The sequence below is a fragment of the Neophocaena asiaeorientalis genome, unplaced genomic scaffold (genome assembly GCF_003031525.2).
Source record: "Neophocaena asiaeorientalis asiaeorientalis breed wild unplaced genomic scaffold, Neophocaena_asiaeorientalis_V1.1 scaffold87, whole genome shotgun sequence".
Lineage (NCBI taxonomy): Eukaryota > Metazoa > Chordata > Mammalia > Artiodactyla > Phocoenidae > Neophocaena > Neophocaena asiaeorientalis.
The window spans coordinates 1,217,609-1,237,115 of record NW_020175432.1 but is presented as its reverse complement, the minus strand read 5'-3'; the positions used below and the strand labels follow the sequence as shown (position 1 = coordinate 1,237,115).

The 19,507-nt window shown below is 51.8% G+C and overlaps 1 protein-coding gene across 13 annotated transcripts in view; it reads left to right on the top strand.

Moving 5' to 3' along the window:
- The window catches only part of EPS15L1 (epidermal growth factor receptor pathway substrate 15 like 1), a 101,404-nt gene extending 89,272 nt beyond the window's left edge, over window positions 1-12,132 (top strand). For 7 of the 13 annotated variants that reach the window (XM_024767614.1, XM_024767615.1, XM_024767613.1 and 4 more), the window contains 2 exons: window positions 5,906-6,111; window positions 11,499-12,126. In XM_024767614.1, the coding sequence (XP_024623382.1) occupies window positions 5,906-6,111; window positions 11,499-11,645 (353 nt within the window). In that variant the 3' untranslated portion in view covers window positions 11,646-12,126. Of the gene's footprint in view, window positions 1-5,117; window positions 5,606-5,905; window positions 6,112-11,498 lie in introns of those variants that run through there. The other 6 variants (XM_024767621.1, XM_024767619.1, XR_003006230.1 and 3 more) reach the window with 5 other exon arrangements.
- Window positions 12,133-19,507: the final 7,375 nt, after the last annotated feature.

Genomic DNA, 19,507 nt, shown 5'->3' with positions numbered 1-19,507 from the left:
GGCAGCAGAGTAAAACCAGTCCTGGGCTGTGCTTGACATGATTGACAGTTCTCATCTCCCCGATCATCTCTTTGCTTGTCGGAAACCTCAACTTGACATTCTAGCTGGCTGGATTCTTAACTGCCCCCTGCCCCCCACCAAAAACTGATTTAAAAAAAAAAAAATTCCCCAAAGCAGGGGAGGAAGGTCTTCTTAATTGAAAAAGGAAAAAAAAGAAAAGCGCACAAGTGGGTGATGATGTGTTTATTTGAACATTTGGACTGTTGTGGTCGCTCTCAGGGCCTGGCTGGGGTCGACTGACCCACTTATCCCGGCTCAGATGTCTGCCCTTTGTGAGCAACTCCTGCAAGAAGTGCTCCAGGAAATCAAGCAGCCATCCACCCTGGACTTGCTGCTGGAACCAGAGGCTGCTCTGGGCCCTGGGCTTTTCAGCCTGTCCCTGGCAACTCTTACTTTAAATTGGATTTGGATTTTGCTATTTGGTCCATTCTTTTAGTTTCTGATTTAAAAAAAATTAGCCCAAGAGTGCACCGATGAATACTTGTTGCCCTTTCTTGCAAAGGAGGGAAGCCAGATGCCTATATCCCTTCCTGGCTCATCAGTGGGGTTCCCCCAAAGGCCTCAGGCCCCTTAGGATGGCCCCGTGGAGCCTGGGTGGTGGCACCCCACCCATGAGGACCCCCACCAGGAAGAGGGCACCTGCAGCATGCTGAGCCCCGCCTACGTGGAGCTGACCCTCAGGTGTGCTGGAGGCTAGACCAAGACAGGTTGGTGCATGGGAGGTAGACAGGGCAGTGGGGAAGCCTGCGGGGGTGGAGTGAGCCCTGGAGAAGGGTCTTTCAGGGGAAGGGAAAGGCTGTGTCAGGGCCGGGGGAGACTGGCCGTGCTGGACAGTGCAGGGCGGTCAGCATGGTGGAAGTCGCTAGTTGCTATGGGAAGGAGACCGCGGTGGCCAGGCTGCAGGGACTGTGCCCGCTGAGGTCAGTGTCCCTTCCCTCAGTGTCGCCACCCCTCAGGACCGCGTCTCCCAGAGTGCCCCTGCCAGAGGCACACATTATACCGGCTCAGTTCGCAGGTGAGGACCCGTCACCCTGGGCCCAGAGAAGGCTGCAGGTGTTTCAGGGCCCCCACCCCCCAAGCATAGTTCACTCGGGAACATGTCTGTCCATCCACGATCAAGCCCCAGTGATGCCCCTGCTTGGGGTTTGGAGAGCGAGGCGGGGTCTGCATCTTGGTGCGCCCTGCAGGGGGACTCTGTGGTGGGTGTGGAGCACACCTGGGGCGTGGTGCTATTCCACCCTGCAGGAGGAGGCTGCCTGGAGGGACTGAGGAAGCAGGATGGTGGCGGCCAGTGCACACAACTCAGTTCAAGGGGAGGACACTGTTGCCCAGGGGCTGCACATGCCCACCACGCTGCGCACGGGACATACGAGTGGCTCTGTTAGAGCAGAGAGCTGCAGTCAGGGGTCCTCGGTTTCCTAGTGGGGCCCATAGGGGCAAGCTGTCCTGACCTCTAGGGATTGGAGCTGCGCCAGCCTGGCCTGGCATTGGCAGACCAGTAAGGCTTGATTTACGAAAGCAGGCAGCCCATCCCAGGCCGAGCCCGGCTCCGGCAGCCGTGCACAGCCGGTGCTCTATTACCCTGTGTGAGTGTGCTAGGGCCGCCGTAACAAATACCACAGACTGGGTGGCTTAGACAGCCGAAACTGATCGTCTCACAGATTTGGAGGCTGCAAGTCCGAGATCAAGGTGTAGGTAGGGTTGGTTTCTCCTGAGTTCTCTCTTCTTGGCTTGTAGACAGCGTCCTCCCCCCGTGTCTTCCCGTGGTCTCCGCTCTGTGCATGTCTGTGTCCGACTTTCCTCTGCTTCCAAGATCACCAGTCCTATTGGATTAGGGCCCACTCATAGGACCTCATACTAATTTAATTACTTCTGCAAAGATCCCGTGTCCAAAGACAGTCACATTCCGAGGTACTGGGGGAGAGGACCTGAACATAGTGAATTGGGGGGTGCTGCGAGGGGAACCAATTCAGCCCATCACAACCCCACTTCATGGATAAGGAAACTGAGGCTGAGAGAGCAAGGCTGAGTGGGGTGGTGGCTGTGCTTTGCACCATCTTCCAGGGGCCCACACCCCACTCCCTGCCCAGGGCTGAGCTGGGAGGGCTGAACACAGGCATGGGGAGACAGCGGGTCACAGGCGTTTGAGGTGGAGGTGCCATCTGGGCAGAGGGACTGTCTGAAAAGAAGCCCTGGGTTGGGGGGTCCTGGAGGGGGGAGGGAGGTGCCGCTCAGGCCCTGGAGGGCTGTTGGGGGATGAAGTCGGGAAGGGTTTCGTGTGGGCTGTAGGGCCTTCTGGATTCGCCACAGCGGATGCAGGGCCCCAGGGCAGGGCCAGGCATGGTGGAGCTTGCATGTTAGAAAGCTCCGTTCAACAGAGGGGTCTAAGCAGCGGGCCCTGCCCTAGGCAGCAGGGACACAGCTGAGGACAGCAGGGCCCTCACCCTCATGGAGCTCACGTTCTGTTGGGAAAGAGAGAAAATACACAGCAAGTGACATAATAACGACGGAGCATGACGAGGGCTGCAGAGGTGTCTGAGCCAGAAGTGGGGAGGGCGGCCTCTGTGTGTGCGGCACCCACACGAGGAAGAGCGCTCCAGCCTGCGCAGCAGCAAGCGCAGAGGACTGCGCTGGGCAGGGGCAGGATGGCCGAGGCTGGGGTGTGTATTCCCAGAGCAGCGGGGAGAGCACGGCAGTGTCGGGTCAGCTCTGCGTTAAAAGGCCACCTTGCTGGGTGCGGATGGCCCGTGGGGTGAGAACCTGAGAGGGTGAGCAGCCAGTGGCTGTCGCAGGGGTGATTCCCAGGGACCCGGGAGAGGTGAGGACCACTTGCCTGAGGTGGTGGTGCGGCCATGTGGACCAGAGCACCCTGCCTCACGCCCACCCTCCCTCCTGCCCAGGGTGCCCCTGGGCTCCGCCTGGCTGCCCACTGCTCGCAGCTGCACAGCCTGGAGTTGACACGCTGCCGGGCAGCTCTTGCCCGACCCCTCCCGCCAGAGCTGCGCGCTCACCTCTGAAGAGAGGGGAAGGGGTCCGCGGCAACACGGTAGCACGGGAGGCCTTGGCTCACCCATCGGCTCGACCCTTGGATCAGGGAGTAGGCTGGTTGTGTAAGGTGGCCTTGGGGGAGGCATTTCTTCAAAGCCAGCACCCAGATCGCCCTGCTCTCTGAAGCCTAGGGGCTGAGGTCCAGGAGGGAGAGGAGGAGGCGGGATAGCCAACAGCAGGGAGAATGTCTCGGGGGGGGCGGCATTTGGTGCTGGGTGGGGTGGGCAGCCTGAAGTCTGTGGCTCTGTCACAAATAGGAGAGAAGGGACCGGAGGTAGAGAACTCAGCCTGCACAGAAGATGGGTCGTGGGGATCAGCCCCAGGACTTCACCCTGAGAAGCAGTTACCCTGGGGGAGAGAGGCCCTAACTCCTGCTGTGCCGCCGGACTTGGCACCGCCGTTCTGGGGAAGGACCCCCCACCCAGGGGCTTTGTCGGTGGCTCACCTGGCTTATTGGGCCTCAGGGCTGACTGAACTGATTCGTGGCCACAGGGAGAGGTTGACCGATGTCCCAGCCTACAGCCTCCTCTCCACCCTCCCTTCTTGGTCGGGGTGCATACTGTCGGAGCCTGGGACAGGCAGTGTGACAGGGAAGGTCAGGCTGCAGTGGGCACACCTTCTGACCCACAGCTCCACCTCCAGAAACGTCTCCTATAAATAAACACACGTGCGTGGGGGTGCTGCTCGTGACAGTGAGAGCCTGCAAAGGCCAGGGGTCAGCAAAGGGGCCCCATTAGGCCACAGGCAAGGGCATAGAGGTGCTCCGCTTTGACCGCAGGAAGCAACAGAGGGCTGGGTGCAGGGCTGCGTGTGTCTCAGAGTCCTGGGCAAGCCTCGGGAAGTTAAGACTCCCGGTTTCCTTGAACAAGCAAAAAGAAACCAGCAGCAGCTCTGACGGGAGGGGGCGGCTTGGGGCCTCTGTGTTCCAGCTGTCGGTGGGGGCATCCATGCACTGGCATCCCCCGCCCACCCGGAAGTCCCGATTCAGGTGGGATGGGGTGTGGGGATTTTAACCAGTGCTTCTGGTGGGCTCGGCGCCCATCTCTTCTCCGTGGGCTCTCCCAGGCGGGACCGCGTCACTGGTAACTCGAATTTCTCATGCATGGGTGAAGCTGACAGAGACAGGGTGGCATTTGTACCTTACGGCCACCCAGCTGCTGCGTTGAGTGACAAGTGAATAAACTTGCGTGTCCAGGGGGGCCTCAGGCCAGGCTCTCACAGGCCCCACGCACACTGAGCCCTGCTTGCGCAGGCACTGCGGTGCCGGATGCTGAGTGGCCTGGAGTGGGGCGCAGCCCCGTGCAGCCCCGAGGAGCATGCCGTGCACCAGTCACCCGGTCTGACCCCTACCTCTTCGTTCCCACTTCCCAGACAGGAAACTGAGGCCAGCTGGAGCTGAGGGGTTTGTCCTCATCTGGGTCTCAGAACTAAGGGTGACAGAGGCAGGAGTCGTTAGGGACACCTTGAGGCGGTCAGAAATGTGGCCTGGGAAGCAGCGTCAGAGAGGGTGGTTTTGGAGCTGGGCATGGAGATGGGCGTGCGGGCAGGTGGGGTGGCGGAGGCGAGCAGGGTGAAGAAGGCAGGTGTCCTGGGCTCAGGTGCTACAGGGGTCAGCTGTAGCTCAGGGCCAGGGGCATTCTCTGGACGTGCAGCTGGATGTCCAGGGTCTTCTGTGGAATGTGACCCTCGGCTTTTGGGTTCTTTTTGCACATTACTTTGAAATTGCAAGAGTAAACATAGGCAGCTCAGTTAACAAATCAGAATCATGTTAAGTATCCTTGAGCCTCTAGCCTGGGCTTGGACACAGAGCTGCCAAATTGAACGTCTCACCCCCTGGGTTACCCCAGTACCCTGGGCAGCTGTTGGGCAAATGAATGGCATCAGGCAGGAACCTGGCCTGCAAAACAGGCAGATCCCTGAGGCTCATCATGTGGGCCCCCCGCCCCCTCTTGCCAAGCAGGCCTGGAGAAGGTTCAGGTTCCTAGCGGATTGTTCTGACATATTGGCAGGATTTGTTGGGAGAAGCCACCTGTCCTCAGGCCATACCCCCGAAGCATGGCCTCACAACCTCATTTCCCTCCAATTCTAAACACCTCTCTCCCGCGTCCCCGTGGAGATCTGCCTTGCCGGGACCGGGGCATCCCAGAGCCACCCTCTTGGCAAGAGCCCAGAAAGGCCCAAAGCCTGCCCCTTGGAGCCAAAGGGACAGAAGCGGGAGCTGGAAACGAATTTAAACCCAGGACGGCAGAGTGGGTTTGTCTGGTGAGCTGCCTCCGGACCCTCACGACTAACACGGCTAACTCTACACACACCACATTGTGAAACTAATCGCCCTGTTTAGTTGCAAGTAATCTCCACCCCCTTTTTTTTAATTGTTGGAAGCTTGCAGTGTATTTTTCTGCTCAGCCATGACTTTTTAAAAACTCAGTGTGATAGTAAATGTGTTGCCATGCTAAAATGAATCACTTTGAAACACGCCTGCATGTGAGCTTTTTAAAGATGATGTAAATTTTAGCTGCGGTGGGAGGGGAGGGGAGGGGGTCATCTGAAGTGCTTTTCTTGTAACGCCCACAAACCATTAAGCCTCCGGGATAAATGGAGAGGAAAGCCAAGATCCACGCAGATTCCCCGGGGTCCGTCCCACGAGCGGCATTCCAGCTCTTTCCAAAGAGGGATAGGGTTTCCCAGGGAGCTGGTGCCCGGCTCTTCAGTCAGGACTCTGTTCTGTCCGTGGTCAGTAACTTGTATTTCTTTTTTTTCTCCTTTTTTTTTTTTTTTCTTCTCCTAAACTTTCCAGGTAAAAGTACACCCGTAAGCCAGCTTGGTTCTGCAGACTTTCCCGAGCCCCCCGATCCATTCCAGCCACTCGGGGCTGACAGCAGTGACCCGTTCCAAAATAAAAAGGGGTTTGGGGACCCGTTTAGTGGAAAAGATCCATTTGCTCCCTCCTCTTCAGCTAAACCTTCTAAAGCCTCCTCCTTGGGCTTTGCAGACTTCACCTCTGTAAGTTAAGTTCTCCGCCTCCGCGCCATTCCCTCCCCTCCCTACGCTTGCAGCTTCTTTGGGGTTATTTCTTTTTTGTCTCTTTCGAATGGCAAACCTCCTCCTGGCTCAAGTCTCCCGGTACCTCACACCATCACCTGTGTTATTTATTCTGTACTGCTGCTTTCTGTAAGAAAAACGGTTTCTCAATAAAAAAAGAGCTCTGGTTTGGATACTCTGTGATAAGGGCACGTTTTCTTCCAGCAGGGTGGCCCAGTGTGCCTGTTTTTCTGTCCTTCACGGTAGACTCTTTGTATTAGTTCTGTTGCCCAGAGCCTGTTGTGTTCATTGATTTTTTTGGAAGCCACGACATCAGACGCTTCTGAAGTATGAAAACAAGACTGCTAAAGTTACATTCGGGTCTTGCTGTCCTCAAAAAAGTCTTTGTGGGGGAGTTCTGATGGTCCCACCCAGTGCATTTTGGGCAGCAAGTGCAAATTGAAGGACCCAGCCGGATCACATGAAGGGAAAGCAAATTTGATTTTTAAAAACTTTTATTTCAGTTACCAGCTACAATGAAAACTGAAATGCAACCTAGAACAGCCACTCTGAATCCCCTTCATTTGCAGGGAAAAAACCCAAAAACTCAGAAAGCCATTCGCAGAGTTAAGTGCCTTTTTCAAAGCTAATCCAGGGATTTTGAAAGTCTGGTTTTGTGTCTTGGTGTGAAAAAAGATTCCAGATTGTAAAACGCTGTCACATTAGAGTGTTTTCAGTACCCTCATCAGTACCCAGAGATGTTGTTCTCAGAGAGCTTCAGACGTTGTCTTCCCAGAATCAGTCTCACTGTCTGTTGCGCACCTGTGTTTTTTAAAAGGTTTTCTTCCCTCGATTTTGCAGAGTTTCCTCGTTCGTTGTGAGATGTGTTGTTTATAGATGCTTCCACTCCTAGAATATCCGTCTTAAAGCACGCTCTGCCGTATCAGTGCCCAGTGAACACCCAGTTCCTTTCAGATCCACCTCGCGCACAGCTGTCGTGGCTTATTGAAATCGCCCAAGACGCCGACACATTCCTGGCTCTTGGCGACCTGTAAATATTTTATGACTGCAGTTAGTGGGGTTTTGCTGACAGCCAGGGCACAGTGTGGATATATATACAAGTGGCAACATTGTTAATAAAAGCCAGAAACAAAACCCGCTTTATCTACAGTTTCTTAGATAGCGCTGCCTTTATTTTTCAATGGAAAAACTGTGAAACACTGATGAAAAAAAATAGATCTATTCACGCATGACTCAGGTGCTCTAGGGTAGGGCGGAAGGGTAAGTGGATTTGAATGGCAATTGGAAGAAATGACTGTTCTCCCTCTGAAATACACAGTTCTATTTCCTGTGCCCCCCCCACCCCCCCCCCCTCCGCCGTCCCCAGCTGGTTTTTGGAAAACTTTTTTTTTAAAACCCCAAGATTTCAAGTTATCATTTGATACATCATTTCTGGTCATTCCAGCACAGTTGTTAACATCGATTTTAAAACACCCCTGGGATTTAATCACCCTCAACTGCAGGTGAGGAATTGGATTCTGCCCAGTTTGCAGCCCTGCTGTTTTACGTTTAAAATCACCTTTCCCGCTTCAGACGCCCCAGTCTTTCCAGGGGAAATCACCTGACTGGGAGATTCAGCCCACTCTAATGGGATGGGATGCATGGGAGGCAGGACACCTAACTGGTTTGGTTTGTCCCCTCAGTCATACCATGGTCCAAAACATGGTCAAAAGTGTCCTACCTCCAGGGACTCAGGATGTCCTTGCGTTTTCATGGCGTCCGGGGGCTCAGTCCATTGGCCGGTGGTTTCTGTGTTCACTGGACCTCAAATATACATGCCAACTCAAGGCCAAAGTTGGTTCCTCTGGTTTGTGTACTTCAGCTTCCCTGAGTAAATGCAGAGAGGTCTCTAACTGCCCAGCAGCCTGGCAGCGTGACTCTTTCAGATTGGATGTTCTAAGCGTGCCATCAGGACATGTTGTTACCCGTGCAAAAGCAGCTTGGTCCGTGTTGGAGTTCAGGGACGCCAGTGTCACAAGTGTACTCGATCCCGTCCCCCTTGGCATCCCAGCTCTGCCACTCTGGAACCCTCTCATTTATAAGCCCCCCGTTTCCGTCAGTGGGTTACTTGTGCTTGTAGCGGCTCACAGGAGATCTCTCTGGTATTTCTTTTTAAAACAAGCCTTTCTGTCTTAGGTGAATGTGTTTACTAGGAAGTAGTATTTAGAGGTGAGCAAAACAGCGCTTTCTTTTGGGAAGTCTGCATTAAGAGCAGAGCAAATATCAGACGGGATCAGTCACGCTTTGCGCCGTCAAACGAGTCGGATGCTCCCCTGGTGGCGCAGTGGTTGAGGGTCTGCCTGCCGATGCAGGGGACACGGGTTCGTGCCCCGGTCCGGGAAGATCCCACATGCCGCAGATCCCACATGCATTATCCTGCTATCCTCGCGATAGCAGGATAAGCGAGTTAATGGGAAGTGGCTAGAAGTGTCCCCACGCGTGATGATGGCAGACGGGTGCACATGTCGATCCCTGGGGAGGAAGGGTGCCGGTGCTTCACGTGCCTCTTCAGAGGCCTCTGAACCTCGGATTTCTGTGGAGAGGCCGCCGAAAACAAACCGCTTAGAGTCCGTCAGGCCCCGGCGCGGGAGGTATCTCGGAAGAGCAGAATGCTCGTGCCCAGCCGGGTCTCGGTTCCTCGACGGCACAAGAGTGAAGCAGACATCGGAGCTTGCCGTTTACCGAGCAGCTCCTGCACCCTCAGGCGGTCCAGATTCACGCCGGTGTGTAACGCATCCAGGTCAGAAGACAAGAGCGCGGCCCGGTCAAGGTATCTCCGCCGGGGCCGGGGGAAGGATTTTCTGCTGCTCCGAGACACAGAGGGAGCCACAGAGAAGCCCCTTCCTCCAGTATCCCTCAGACATCACAGCCTGTTGTGCTCCTCAAGTGCAAGCAGACCACGTGCCTGCTGCGAGTCTCCATCCTGGATCCTAAGCTGGCCTCAAACCAGTCCACTCCGAAGGCATCTAGAACGTTCCTGTCGGCACGTTGACTGTGAACACACAGACTCCTTGAGCAGGAGGCACCTGGGCTGAGCAGGCACCGTGGCGTGGGCCCAGCCTGCCCGTCCCTGGCCATGTGACCTCAGCCAATCCCTTGACCCCTCCGGGCCTTGGTTTTCAGCTTTGGTGTGGACCACCCCGGTCATTACTTGTTGGCCCCTACCCGCCCCCTCCTCTGAGCTGGCAAGGGCGAGGTCCCTGTCAGCCCAGCTGTCCCCTCCCGCTGCTGTCAGCAGCACCGCAGTCATTCCCATCAGCATTTGTTGTTTTTTCCTTGTTTTTCTCCTGAAGAGGTGTTGAAAAATTTTTTTTGTTATCTGTGACCAGTGGTGGAAACACGAGGGGCAGGGACTGGCTTTCAGGAGTCCAACTTGGAGACCCATCAGCCCTCTGAGCATTTTTCTGGGCAGTTTCTCTAGAAAACAAGGACCAGCCTTTGTTCCCGGGGATGGCCCCTCTTCGTGCCGACCCTCACCTGCCCCTGTCTGACTCCCCAGGCAGGTGGAGAGAGGCCTCCCGGGCTGTCCTGCTTCCTCCTCCTCCTCCTCGGGGCCACATCCAGCTCCAAAGCAGCCTCCCCCAACCCAGCCCTTCCCAGCCCCAGTCCCCGCTGTCTGGCCCTGCCTCACCCGCACACTGGCTGTCAGGTCATGAAACATTCAGAAGCTGCCAACCCCATCGCCCTGTTCGCTTGCCCAGGGAGCCTCCTCAGGAGAATCTTAGCTCCCTTCTGGGGCCTGTAAGCCCCTCGAGGTCCGGCCCCTTCCACCCTGTGCTCTGTTCTGGCAGACCAAGTTTGAGCACTTGGCGCCCAAGAGCTGGCACCTCACTGGGGATGGTGCCCAGACCTCCAGGGCCTGTCCTGTGCCCTCAACTCTGCAGTTACAGCTGACCACTGCCATCCCCACTGTCCCCCAAACCAGGGAGGAGGTCCAGAGTCCCGAGGGCCCAGGCTCTGCAGCCACCTGTACCTCCACCCCCAGGCCTCAGTGTCCTCAACTGTCAGCCCACCTCCTGGGTTGCCACTCAGACTGTGTGTGTGAAGAAGTAGCCATGAATTCCTGTCTCTGTTCCTGCCGCGGGGCTCCTGGTGGGTCTGCCGGGGCCTCCACAAGAGCCTCTCTCAGGTTGGGATTGTCTGTAGGTCTGTTTGTTCCCGAGTGGCGCCAGGCCCCTCTTTACCTTTGGTGTGTCATCCAGTGCTTAGCAGAGAGCCAGCCAGAGTCAGTGCACGGAAGAGAGATGCTGATCCAGGCAGGCCAGGGGTCCGAATGGGCTGCAGCTCTGCTCGGGGCCAGTGGTGCTGGAGGCCCCTCAACTGGAGGCAGAGTACAGCAACTGGGGGCCTCGGGGGGTTGGGGACCCCCACCAGGGGAAGAGCGTGTGAGGTCTGGCTTTGCTTTTCTTTTCCATAGAGCTAAGGTACCCCGAATGGTTTGAATTCACCCATCTCAGGATCAAAAGGATTTCTTCCCTTGTTTTAAAAAATTATTCTTTAAAAAGTTGAACCTTTCGGAAAAGGACCCCAAGAATAAAAAACTCCTGGACCAGATGGTGGTGTAAATGCCAGGGCTCCTGTAAACGTCCAAGTACAAGGCGGCTCTGAGCGTCTCCCAGAGCTCCTGGGACTGTGGCTGAGACGGAGATGCTGCGTTTCAGGACCTCATCGTCTTGCTTGGCCTCAAGGCCCCTTTACGCGTTTGAGACTCAGAGATCTGTTTGAACCGGAACTCTCCAGCCCCAGCGCCTCTCACCTGGGCATCAAGGCCCGTCCAGGCCCAGGCTCCGTGGGGTTTGCTGTCCCAGCTCCTTGGGGTTCCGCTAACTCTGCTCCCCCAGCTGCTTCCAGAGACGCCCCTGCCGTCCCCCGAGAAGAGGCCCCGCGGGCGTGCTGTGGGGGGGAGTCCCTGGAAGTCTCTCAGTGTCCCCGATATCATGCCTGGCTTCCGCCTCCTTCAGGTCCCTGCAGGGACGGGACGGCTGGTTTCTCTGGTGGCAGTTAAGGTCAGACTCAGCCCTGTGTCTCAGTGCATTGACCCCTTCCAGACTGGGGGGGCAGGACTGGGGCGTGCGCGTCCCCTCCCCCTCCCCAACCAAGACAAGGGCTTCCGGCGTTTCCTGGTCTTCACCTGCACACCGGGCACCTTCCCGCACACACCCCAGCACTGCGTTTCCCCGCACCCACCCGTCCACCCACGACAGGCCTCCGCCTCCTCGCCCAGCAGCACGCCCCCACCCCTCCCCGCCCCAGCAAGCAGGCAGCCAGCGCCGGGGCCGTGTAACCCACCCTCCGTTTTTCCTTCGCAGTTTGGCAATGAGGAGCAGCAGCTGGCGTGGGCCAAGCGGGAGAGCGAGAAGGCGGAGCAGGAGAGGCTGGCGCGGCTGCGGCGGCAGGAGCAGGAGGACCTCGAGCTGGCCATCGCGCTCAGCAAGGCTGACATGCCCACCGCCTAGGCGCGGCCCCGTGCTCACGCCCGCCGGCAGCACAGCCGCGGGCCAGGCTTGCCACAGGCGAGGCCTCGGAAGTCCCTATAGATAGACGCACACTCGGTCTCGGCGGTCCCCGCTTCACGTTGTGACATGTCACAGCCACTGTTATGTCAAGGGCTCGCTGGTCGGAGGGCCTCGGGCTCTGGGTGGCTCACCCAGGGCACGGAAACACAGCTCATCCCAGTGCAGGAGGCCCGAGGAGACGCCCAAGGATCCACCTCTTCGCTGTGACATCCCCGTCTCCCTCCCGGAACCAGCAGGACGAGCAGAGGAAAGCGCCTGTCTCCTGCCTTTCATCCCCTGCTCACAGCTGGGCAAGTACCAGCGTGCGGGGCGCACCCCACCTCGTCGCCTCCCCGACCTCCCCCTGAGACAGACACCCCGGTGATGTATGCATTCATTGTATAAAAATTAAGTTTGAATGATTAATATAAAATATTTTAATACAAAACACTAGAATTCTTTTTTTTCCTCTCTCTTTTCCACTTAAACGTTGTTTTCCTTGCATTAACGTTCACACGTGATGTTACATGAGGCCGACCAGGCAGAGGTGGAAGACCAGGTCGAACGTTCCCGGTTAAATCCTAAGTGTTTGAGCAGAGAAAGCCAGTTTTGGAAGCTTTCAAGGGTCACCCTGTCCCTCGGGATGCAGCGTGCTTCTGAAATGGTGGGCTGTGACCTCACTGCGACTAGGGCAGGTGGCCCTTTGTCCCAACAGTGCAGTTTGAAACGAGATTCCTGCATACGGTTCACTGGGGCCTCGTCTAGTCTGCACGAGGGGTGAGGCCGGCAGGGTGGTCTCCACAGAGTCAGCACACGGGGAGAGCTTTCCACCGGGATGCAGCTGAATTCCCCTAGAACCTTCCAGAAGCTTGGGCATAACTGTTGGGATGACCTCAGGAGTTGATGAGGATATTGCAGATTTGCCCCCTGCTTTGCTTCTCACGTCCCCAGGGAGACGAGACAGCCCCGGCCAACTTCCCTTGGGTAAAGATGATCAAAACTTATGAGTCTGAGTGGCCTGAGCACCGAAAAATGCAGTGCAGAACCTCTGACCTTAAAACCATGCAGAAAGGGGGTGAGACACCATTGCCGGGACTTAATTATTTATATTTTATTTATTTACTTTTGGTTGCGTTGGGTCTTCTTTGCTGCACGCGGGCTTTCTATAGTTGCGGCCAGCGGGGGCTACTCTGCATTGCGGTGCCCGGGCCTTTCATTGCTGGGGCTTCTCTTGTTGCAGAGCACGGGCTCTAGGCGTGTGAGCTTCAGTAGTTGTGGTGCATGGGCTCAGTAGTTGTGGCTCGCGGGCTCTAGAGCGCAGGCTCAGTAGTTGTGGTGCACGGGCTTAGTTGCTCCATGGCATGTGGGATCTTCCCGGACCAGGGCTTGAACCCGTGTCCCCTGCACTGGCAGGCATATTCTGAAGCACTGTGCCACCAGGGAAGTCCCCAGTTGCCAGGACTTAAAGAGGCCCAGAATGTTCCACATCAGAAGGAGCCTTTACTGGAAATGGCAGGGCACGCACAGGCCCTGTTTCTAGGTATCTGTGGCTCTGATACCTAGAAACCCTTCTCTTGAAAAATTCTTTTTCAGTGTGTGTTCTGGGTCTCTGGGTCCCAGTCTTACCTTCTCCCCTTCCTTCCCCAACTAGGGCAGGGCTGTTGACAGCCCCCTACCTACCCCAAATGCTTTATCCCAGCCAGGGAATCATTCTGACAGAGGCACTTACTTGCTTGTTTTTGCATTTTAATAAACTTGATTTTTTTAGACCAGTTTTAGATGTGCAGAGAAATCACAAAGATAGTACAAAGAGTTCCCATAAACCCCTCACGATTTCCTCTCTTTTTAACATCTTACCTCAGGCTGGTACATTTGTTACTGAAGGAACCCCATATTGAGATATGATTATTAACTGAAGTCCACACCTGATTCATATCTCCTCAGTTTTTTCCCTAATACCCTTTTTCTGTCCCAGGATCTCACATGGCATTTGGTTGTCGTGTCTCCTTAGGTGCCTCTGGACTGAGTTTCTCAGACTTTCCTTGGTTTCGATGACCTTGACAGTTTTGAGGAGTGGTCAGCCTTCTTGTATGTTGTCCCCCGTTGAGATCTGTCCATGTTTTTCTCATGGTTAGCCTGGGGTGACGGGTTTGGGGAGGACCTCAGGGGTGAAACGCCCTTCTCAACACATCGTATGGAGTCCATGTCATCAATAGGATTCATCACCATTGATGTTGACCTGCATTACCTGAGGATAGATTGCTTTCGAAAGAGTTTTTCAGACCCAGGTATGTAGTCTCACAGTCTTGCATCAGACCGATACTCTGTGAGATTGAAAGTAAACCATAAACTGGTGTTTACGACAGATTTAGGGGAATGTAGAGATCAACCAGGACAACCCAAGCCCTTGGTAGTCTTTCTGAGGTCCTGGAGTGGGTGGGCTTCCTCGGTGCCCGTGGAAGGGCCTTGCCTCTCTGCCGTGACGTGGGTCTGGGACCTGGTGCCTGGTGCCGAGGCCTGTGGGCTTCCTGGCCTCTGACGTGCCCCTAATCCTCTCTAGAAGAGCTAGCAGCTCCAGGAACGTGGCTGGAGGTGATCCCTAAGGCTTTTTCTTCCTGCAGTGGAACCAACAGAATAAATCCGAAAGCCCCATGCTGCGTACCCCTACAATTATATCCCTTTGGGGAAGGCACTGACCACGTCAGCTCTCTCCGAGGTGGTCACAGGTCCCCATTTGAGCATGTGACCCGCACTCTATATTTGGTGAAAACCTCCCAGTTTTCAGAGCGTTCAACATCTGTTATTTTGTTCTACCTCAGAACAACCTTGTAGGTGAGGAGGGTGTGGTGTTAGCCCATTTTCCTGATGGGAAAACTGAGGCTCGCTGTCTGCAGTCATTTGCCCAGAGCCCCAAAGCCAGCCAGTGGCTGTAGCTCAGCGTTTTGCTGATCTTTAAAAGATGTGTTTCTTGTTGCCTGCTGCTTCCTTACATAGCCATTGTACCTAGAAAAGGTACAGAAATTGTCTCTTTGTGTCTTAGAAATGGAAGACCATGCATTGAATTAAGAGCTCTCATCCAAGGGGATGAGATGGGCTTTCGGGCATCTGTGAACCCCTGAATGCACATTTGTGAATCTTTCCTTTTTTGGGGGGGCAGAGGGTATCCATGACTTTTTAATTTGATTTTTAGAGCATCCCAGAACCCCCCCCCAAAAAAAGTTACCAGCCAGTTTTATCAATTTTGTTTATCTTCTCAAAGAACCAGCTTTTAGTTTCATTGATCTTTGCTATTGTTTTCTTCATCTATGCATTTCTGCTATGATCTTTATGATTTCCTTCTACTAACTTCAGGTTTTGTTTGTTCTTCTTTCTCTAGTTGCTTTAGGTGTAAGGTTAGGTTGTTTATTTGAGAGTTTTCTTGTTGCTGGAGGTGAGATTGTATTGCTATAAAATTCCCTCTTAGAACTGCTTTTGCTGTGTCCTGTAAGTTTTGTATCGCCATGTATTCGTTTTCATTTGTCTCTGGGTATTTTTTTATTTCCTCTTTGATTTCTTCAGCGTTCCATTGGTTGTTTAGTAGCATATTGTTTAACCGCCATGTGTGTTTTTTACAGTTTTTTTTTCCTGTAATTGATTTCTAATCTCATAGTGTTGTGGTTGGAAAAGATGCTTGATATGATTTCAGTTTTCTTAAACTTACCGAGACTTGATTTGTGGTCCAAGATGTGATCTATCCTGGCGAATGTTCCTTGTGCACTTGAGAAGAAAGTGTATTCAGCTGCTTTCGGATGGAATGTCCTATAGATATCAATTAAATCCATCCAGTCTAACGTGTCATTTAAGGCTGTGTTTCCTTATTAATTTTCTGTTTGGATCATCTGTCTGTTGGTGTAAGTGGGGTGTTAAAGTCCCCCCCCCCCGCAGACAGTTTTAAATCCTGTTTCCTTTTCCCCAGACACACACACACACACACACACCTGCTGTGTAAATAACCAGCCTCAAATCCACCAATCCATTTACACTCCCATGGGTTCTCTCAGCCTCTTCCTTGGCAGAGAACATTCACACCCTTTCCTGAAAAACAGAGTATCGAGTTTGAAAAAATTTATCGTGAAAAATCTCCAAGCATAATAGCAAGAAGAGTACAATAAACCCTCAAATACCCATCACCCGGCGTCACTGTCCTCCGAATTTTGCCACCTTCGCTTCATCCATCCCCTTCTTCCTTTCCTTCTCTCTGCGAACGTGCTTTAAAGCAATTCAGTGATGACGTCACTTCACCCTTCCACGGTCAAATGCACATGGCCAAGACATGTGAGACCTTCTCACATACTGCCAGGCTGTGATCACACCTAACAAAATTAAGAGTAACACCCTCCTTCCACCAGTCTCATCTTTCAGATGAGTGGCAACTTGTGATTTTGCAGCATCATTGATTTACTGCCCGGGTGCTTGAAAGTCTCTGTCCCCTTAGGACGGCTCCCACCTGTGGCAGCTGGTTCCCAACCCCCCTCACGGTCCAGCGACCCAGCTCTGGCTGCAGTTGGACCAGAACCCAAAGGTCCCAGATACCTGGTCTGAGCAGCATTTTGCAAAAGGATGATTGATTTTCTGCAAACTTGCTCCCAGTAAATGAAATCACATCTTCAAAGCCAATTTCATTTAAAAGGACATCCTAGTTCTGGAACAGTGGTGGAGAGCTATTTTTAAAACAGGAAGCGTCTGAGCAACAAAGAACCTGCCTCTTGAAATAATGGAGTAAATATTTCTGCCCCCTTATCAGATCTGGTGCCTTTGAAACACGGTCCTTTTTTTTTCTTTCCCAAAATTTTCCCCAGTAAAGGTTACCAGGGGCTGTACAAATTGTATCATGAGCTTTTGTTGGAAAAACATAGAGGGAAATGGAAATGTGATCCTTATCACGAGCATATTCCAAAGAAATTACGTGATGTAGGCTTGCATGGTTGGAGTTGTGTTTATGTTTAGTGGGTCTTTAAATATCTCGCTTTGATTTGCTTTCTGGTGGCCGTGCTGTGTGGTCTCTGCTTCGTGACCTTGGGCCCCTTACCTCAGTTTCCTCATTTGGCTGAGGAGGTTGGACTAGACGACTAATGAAGACCTTTCTAGCTCTAGAATACTTAATATTCTTGATTAATATTTGAATACTTAATATTCAAATCTCTAGAAACACATATTTTAGGATCTCAGGTAACATAAAAGAAGGAAATGGAATAGATGTCATCCTGTCAGTTTCATCTTTATTGAAAATATTTTGTCCACATGTAGACAACAATATTGTATTATAATCATCAAACTTGCTAACAGACTAGTAAGTTCTAATAAGTTATTCCCACCACTCAAAAGAAATAATTATCTAATGTGATAGAGGTGCTAATTGCTACTATGGCAATCATATTAAAATATAGAAATGTATCAAATCAACGTGTTATACACCTTAAATTTACCCAATGTTAAATGTCAAATATATTTCAAAATTTTTTCTAAATAAAAATAAATATTTTCCATGCATAAAATTTTTAAACGTATCCCAACAAAGGTGTCATTAAAAATAAATAGGTAAGTAACTGACTGAAATAAAATATTTGCAATGCCTATATCTGACAAAGGATTTGTATTCAGAATATATAAACCACTCCTACAAACAACTCATATAAAAAAGGGCCAAAGACGTAAAAAGACATTTCACAAAGGAAGATGTGCGTAGGGCAAATAAGCTTAAGTGCTCACCGATAATAGTGACTTAGGAAATGCAGACTGAAGCCACATGATATACTATATAGGTGGTTACAATTTAAAAGATTGACAGCATTAAATATTGATAAGAATGTAAAACAACCAGGAATTTCATACACTGCTGGTGGGAGTGTAAAAAAAATTTTGTTTTAATGTTTTGCCCACTCTTGATAACCATTTGATAGGTAAGGGAGAAATATTAATTTAAGTAGTACTAGTTTAATATGATATAGTATAATCTCATATAATGTAATATATAAATATAAATCAATAGTGTAATTATATCAATATCAATTATATAATTGTATGTATCTTATAAACTTTAAAAAACTAGTGTAAGAAACACTAGTTTAATAAGTGAACAATTCTGTGAACTTCCAGTGGCTTTTCTATGCTAACCTTCAACCAAGGGGAGAGAGAGCCCTTTCCAAGGACTAGAAGCCTAAGGACTTTTGAGATAGTGGTCTGCTGCGAATACTGTTTCTTTGTACTAAAGACAAAGGGCAGAGTTTCCACTCCAAGAGCCAAAAAAAGACCCAAGACAAGATGCAGCCATTGTTTTACCGCAAACGTAGGTTTTTTTTTTTTTTTTGCAAACGTAGTTTTTAAAGGAAGTAGGGATCCCGGTTCTAAGAGAACAAAGTGGTAGGCCAGAACTCCGATTCCTTTCCGGTTCTAGATCCTGGGATAAGAACCGTATGGCTTCTCTTCCCCTGAGGGAGACCACAGAAGACACAAAGTTACGAAGAGGCCATGGGTATGTTGGAAAGGGCACAGACTTGGAGTCAGGCAGACTTGGTGTAAACCCAGCTCCTCTCTTAGTAGTGGGGTGAGCTTGGGGTGGTGATTTCACCTCTGGTGTCATTTTTCCTCATCTGTAAAGTGGAGATGATAATATCTATCTCTCAGGGCTTTTGTGAGAACCCACAGCAGAGTTCCCAGAACATTCTATAATCAGAACAGTAGTAGTTGTTGTTTTGTTTTTGATTTCTTTTTATTACTAACTGTGGTTTTTTAAAAAACCATATAACATACAATTTACCATCTCAACCACTTTTAAGTGTACAGTTCAGTAGTGTTAAGTACATTCCCATTGTTGTGCAACAGCTCTCTAGAACTTTTTCATCTTGCAGAACTGAAACTCTGTACCTATGGAACGACAGCTCCCCAATTCTCCCTCCCCCCAGCCAGTAGTAGCGGGTTTTGTTATTACTGAGTCAGATGGTTATTATTAAATCTATGGCTGCTGTGATAGTGGTTGCTTTGCACTTTGAGAGCAGGGCATACATATCCTAGTTCTACTACCCAGGAGCATGCGGAGAGGTAACTCTGTCTGTACTAAATTAGCTACTACATTATTCCTTCTTATTATGGGAGTCTCGTTCTAAAGGAAATAGTGTTGTGTTGAGGAAGACATGAGGCCCAGCCCTGCCATTAACTTTCTGTATGATTCTGTGGTCTTACGAGAGAAGGGGGCTCGAGTGTACTGAGTGCCTTGTACAGACCGAGTCCATTATCAGCCACCATGCAGGAAAATGGTGGTCTTGTCTGAAACCAAGATGTTAACTTTTCATCCAGAGGCTTAGCCAGGGGACTTTCCACGCAAGGGGGACCAGATGCCATGGCCCTTCTGTGGCACTACAGGACTGTATCATGAGCTTGTCGCCACTTCAACAGTGGCTATTTTTATAGCTGATGATGAGACTTACTGGAAATGGCCTGGCATTCTTGTGTAGAAAGCTCCTGCACTTACATCTGAGGAGTTGGAATGCGTGAGTCCTGGTATGAGCCCTGGACCAAGACATTCCCACAGAGCAGATCACTTCCAGCCCAGGAGAAATTCCAGGGCTGCTCCGCCTTCCTGAGGACCCGTTCTCTTAGGACACCTGTTTGACGCCACAGAGCCATCATCCTCTCTCCGGTATCATGGTCCTCTGACCCTCAAGGCTTACTCCAGGCTTACCTCACCTCTCTCGTACCTGGCCCTCCCGGGAAAGAAATGCATCTGCCCAACAGAGGAAGAGAATTCCACCGTTTTCCATTCCCCATTCCACTTTCTTGATTTGTAC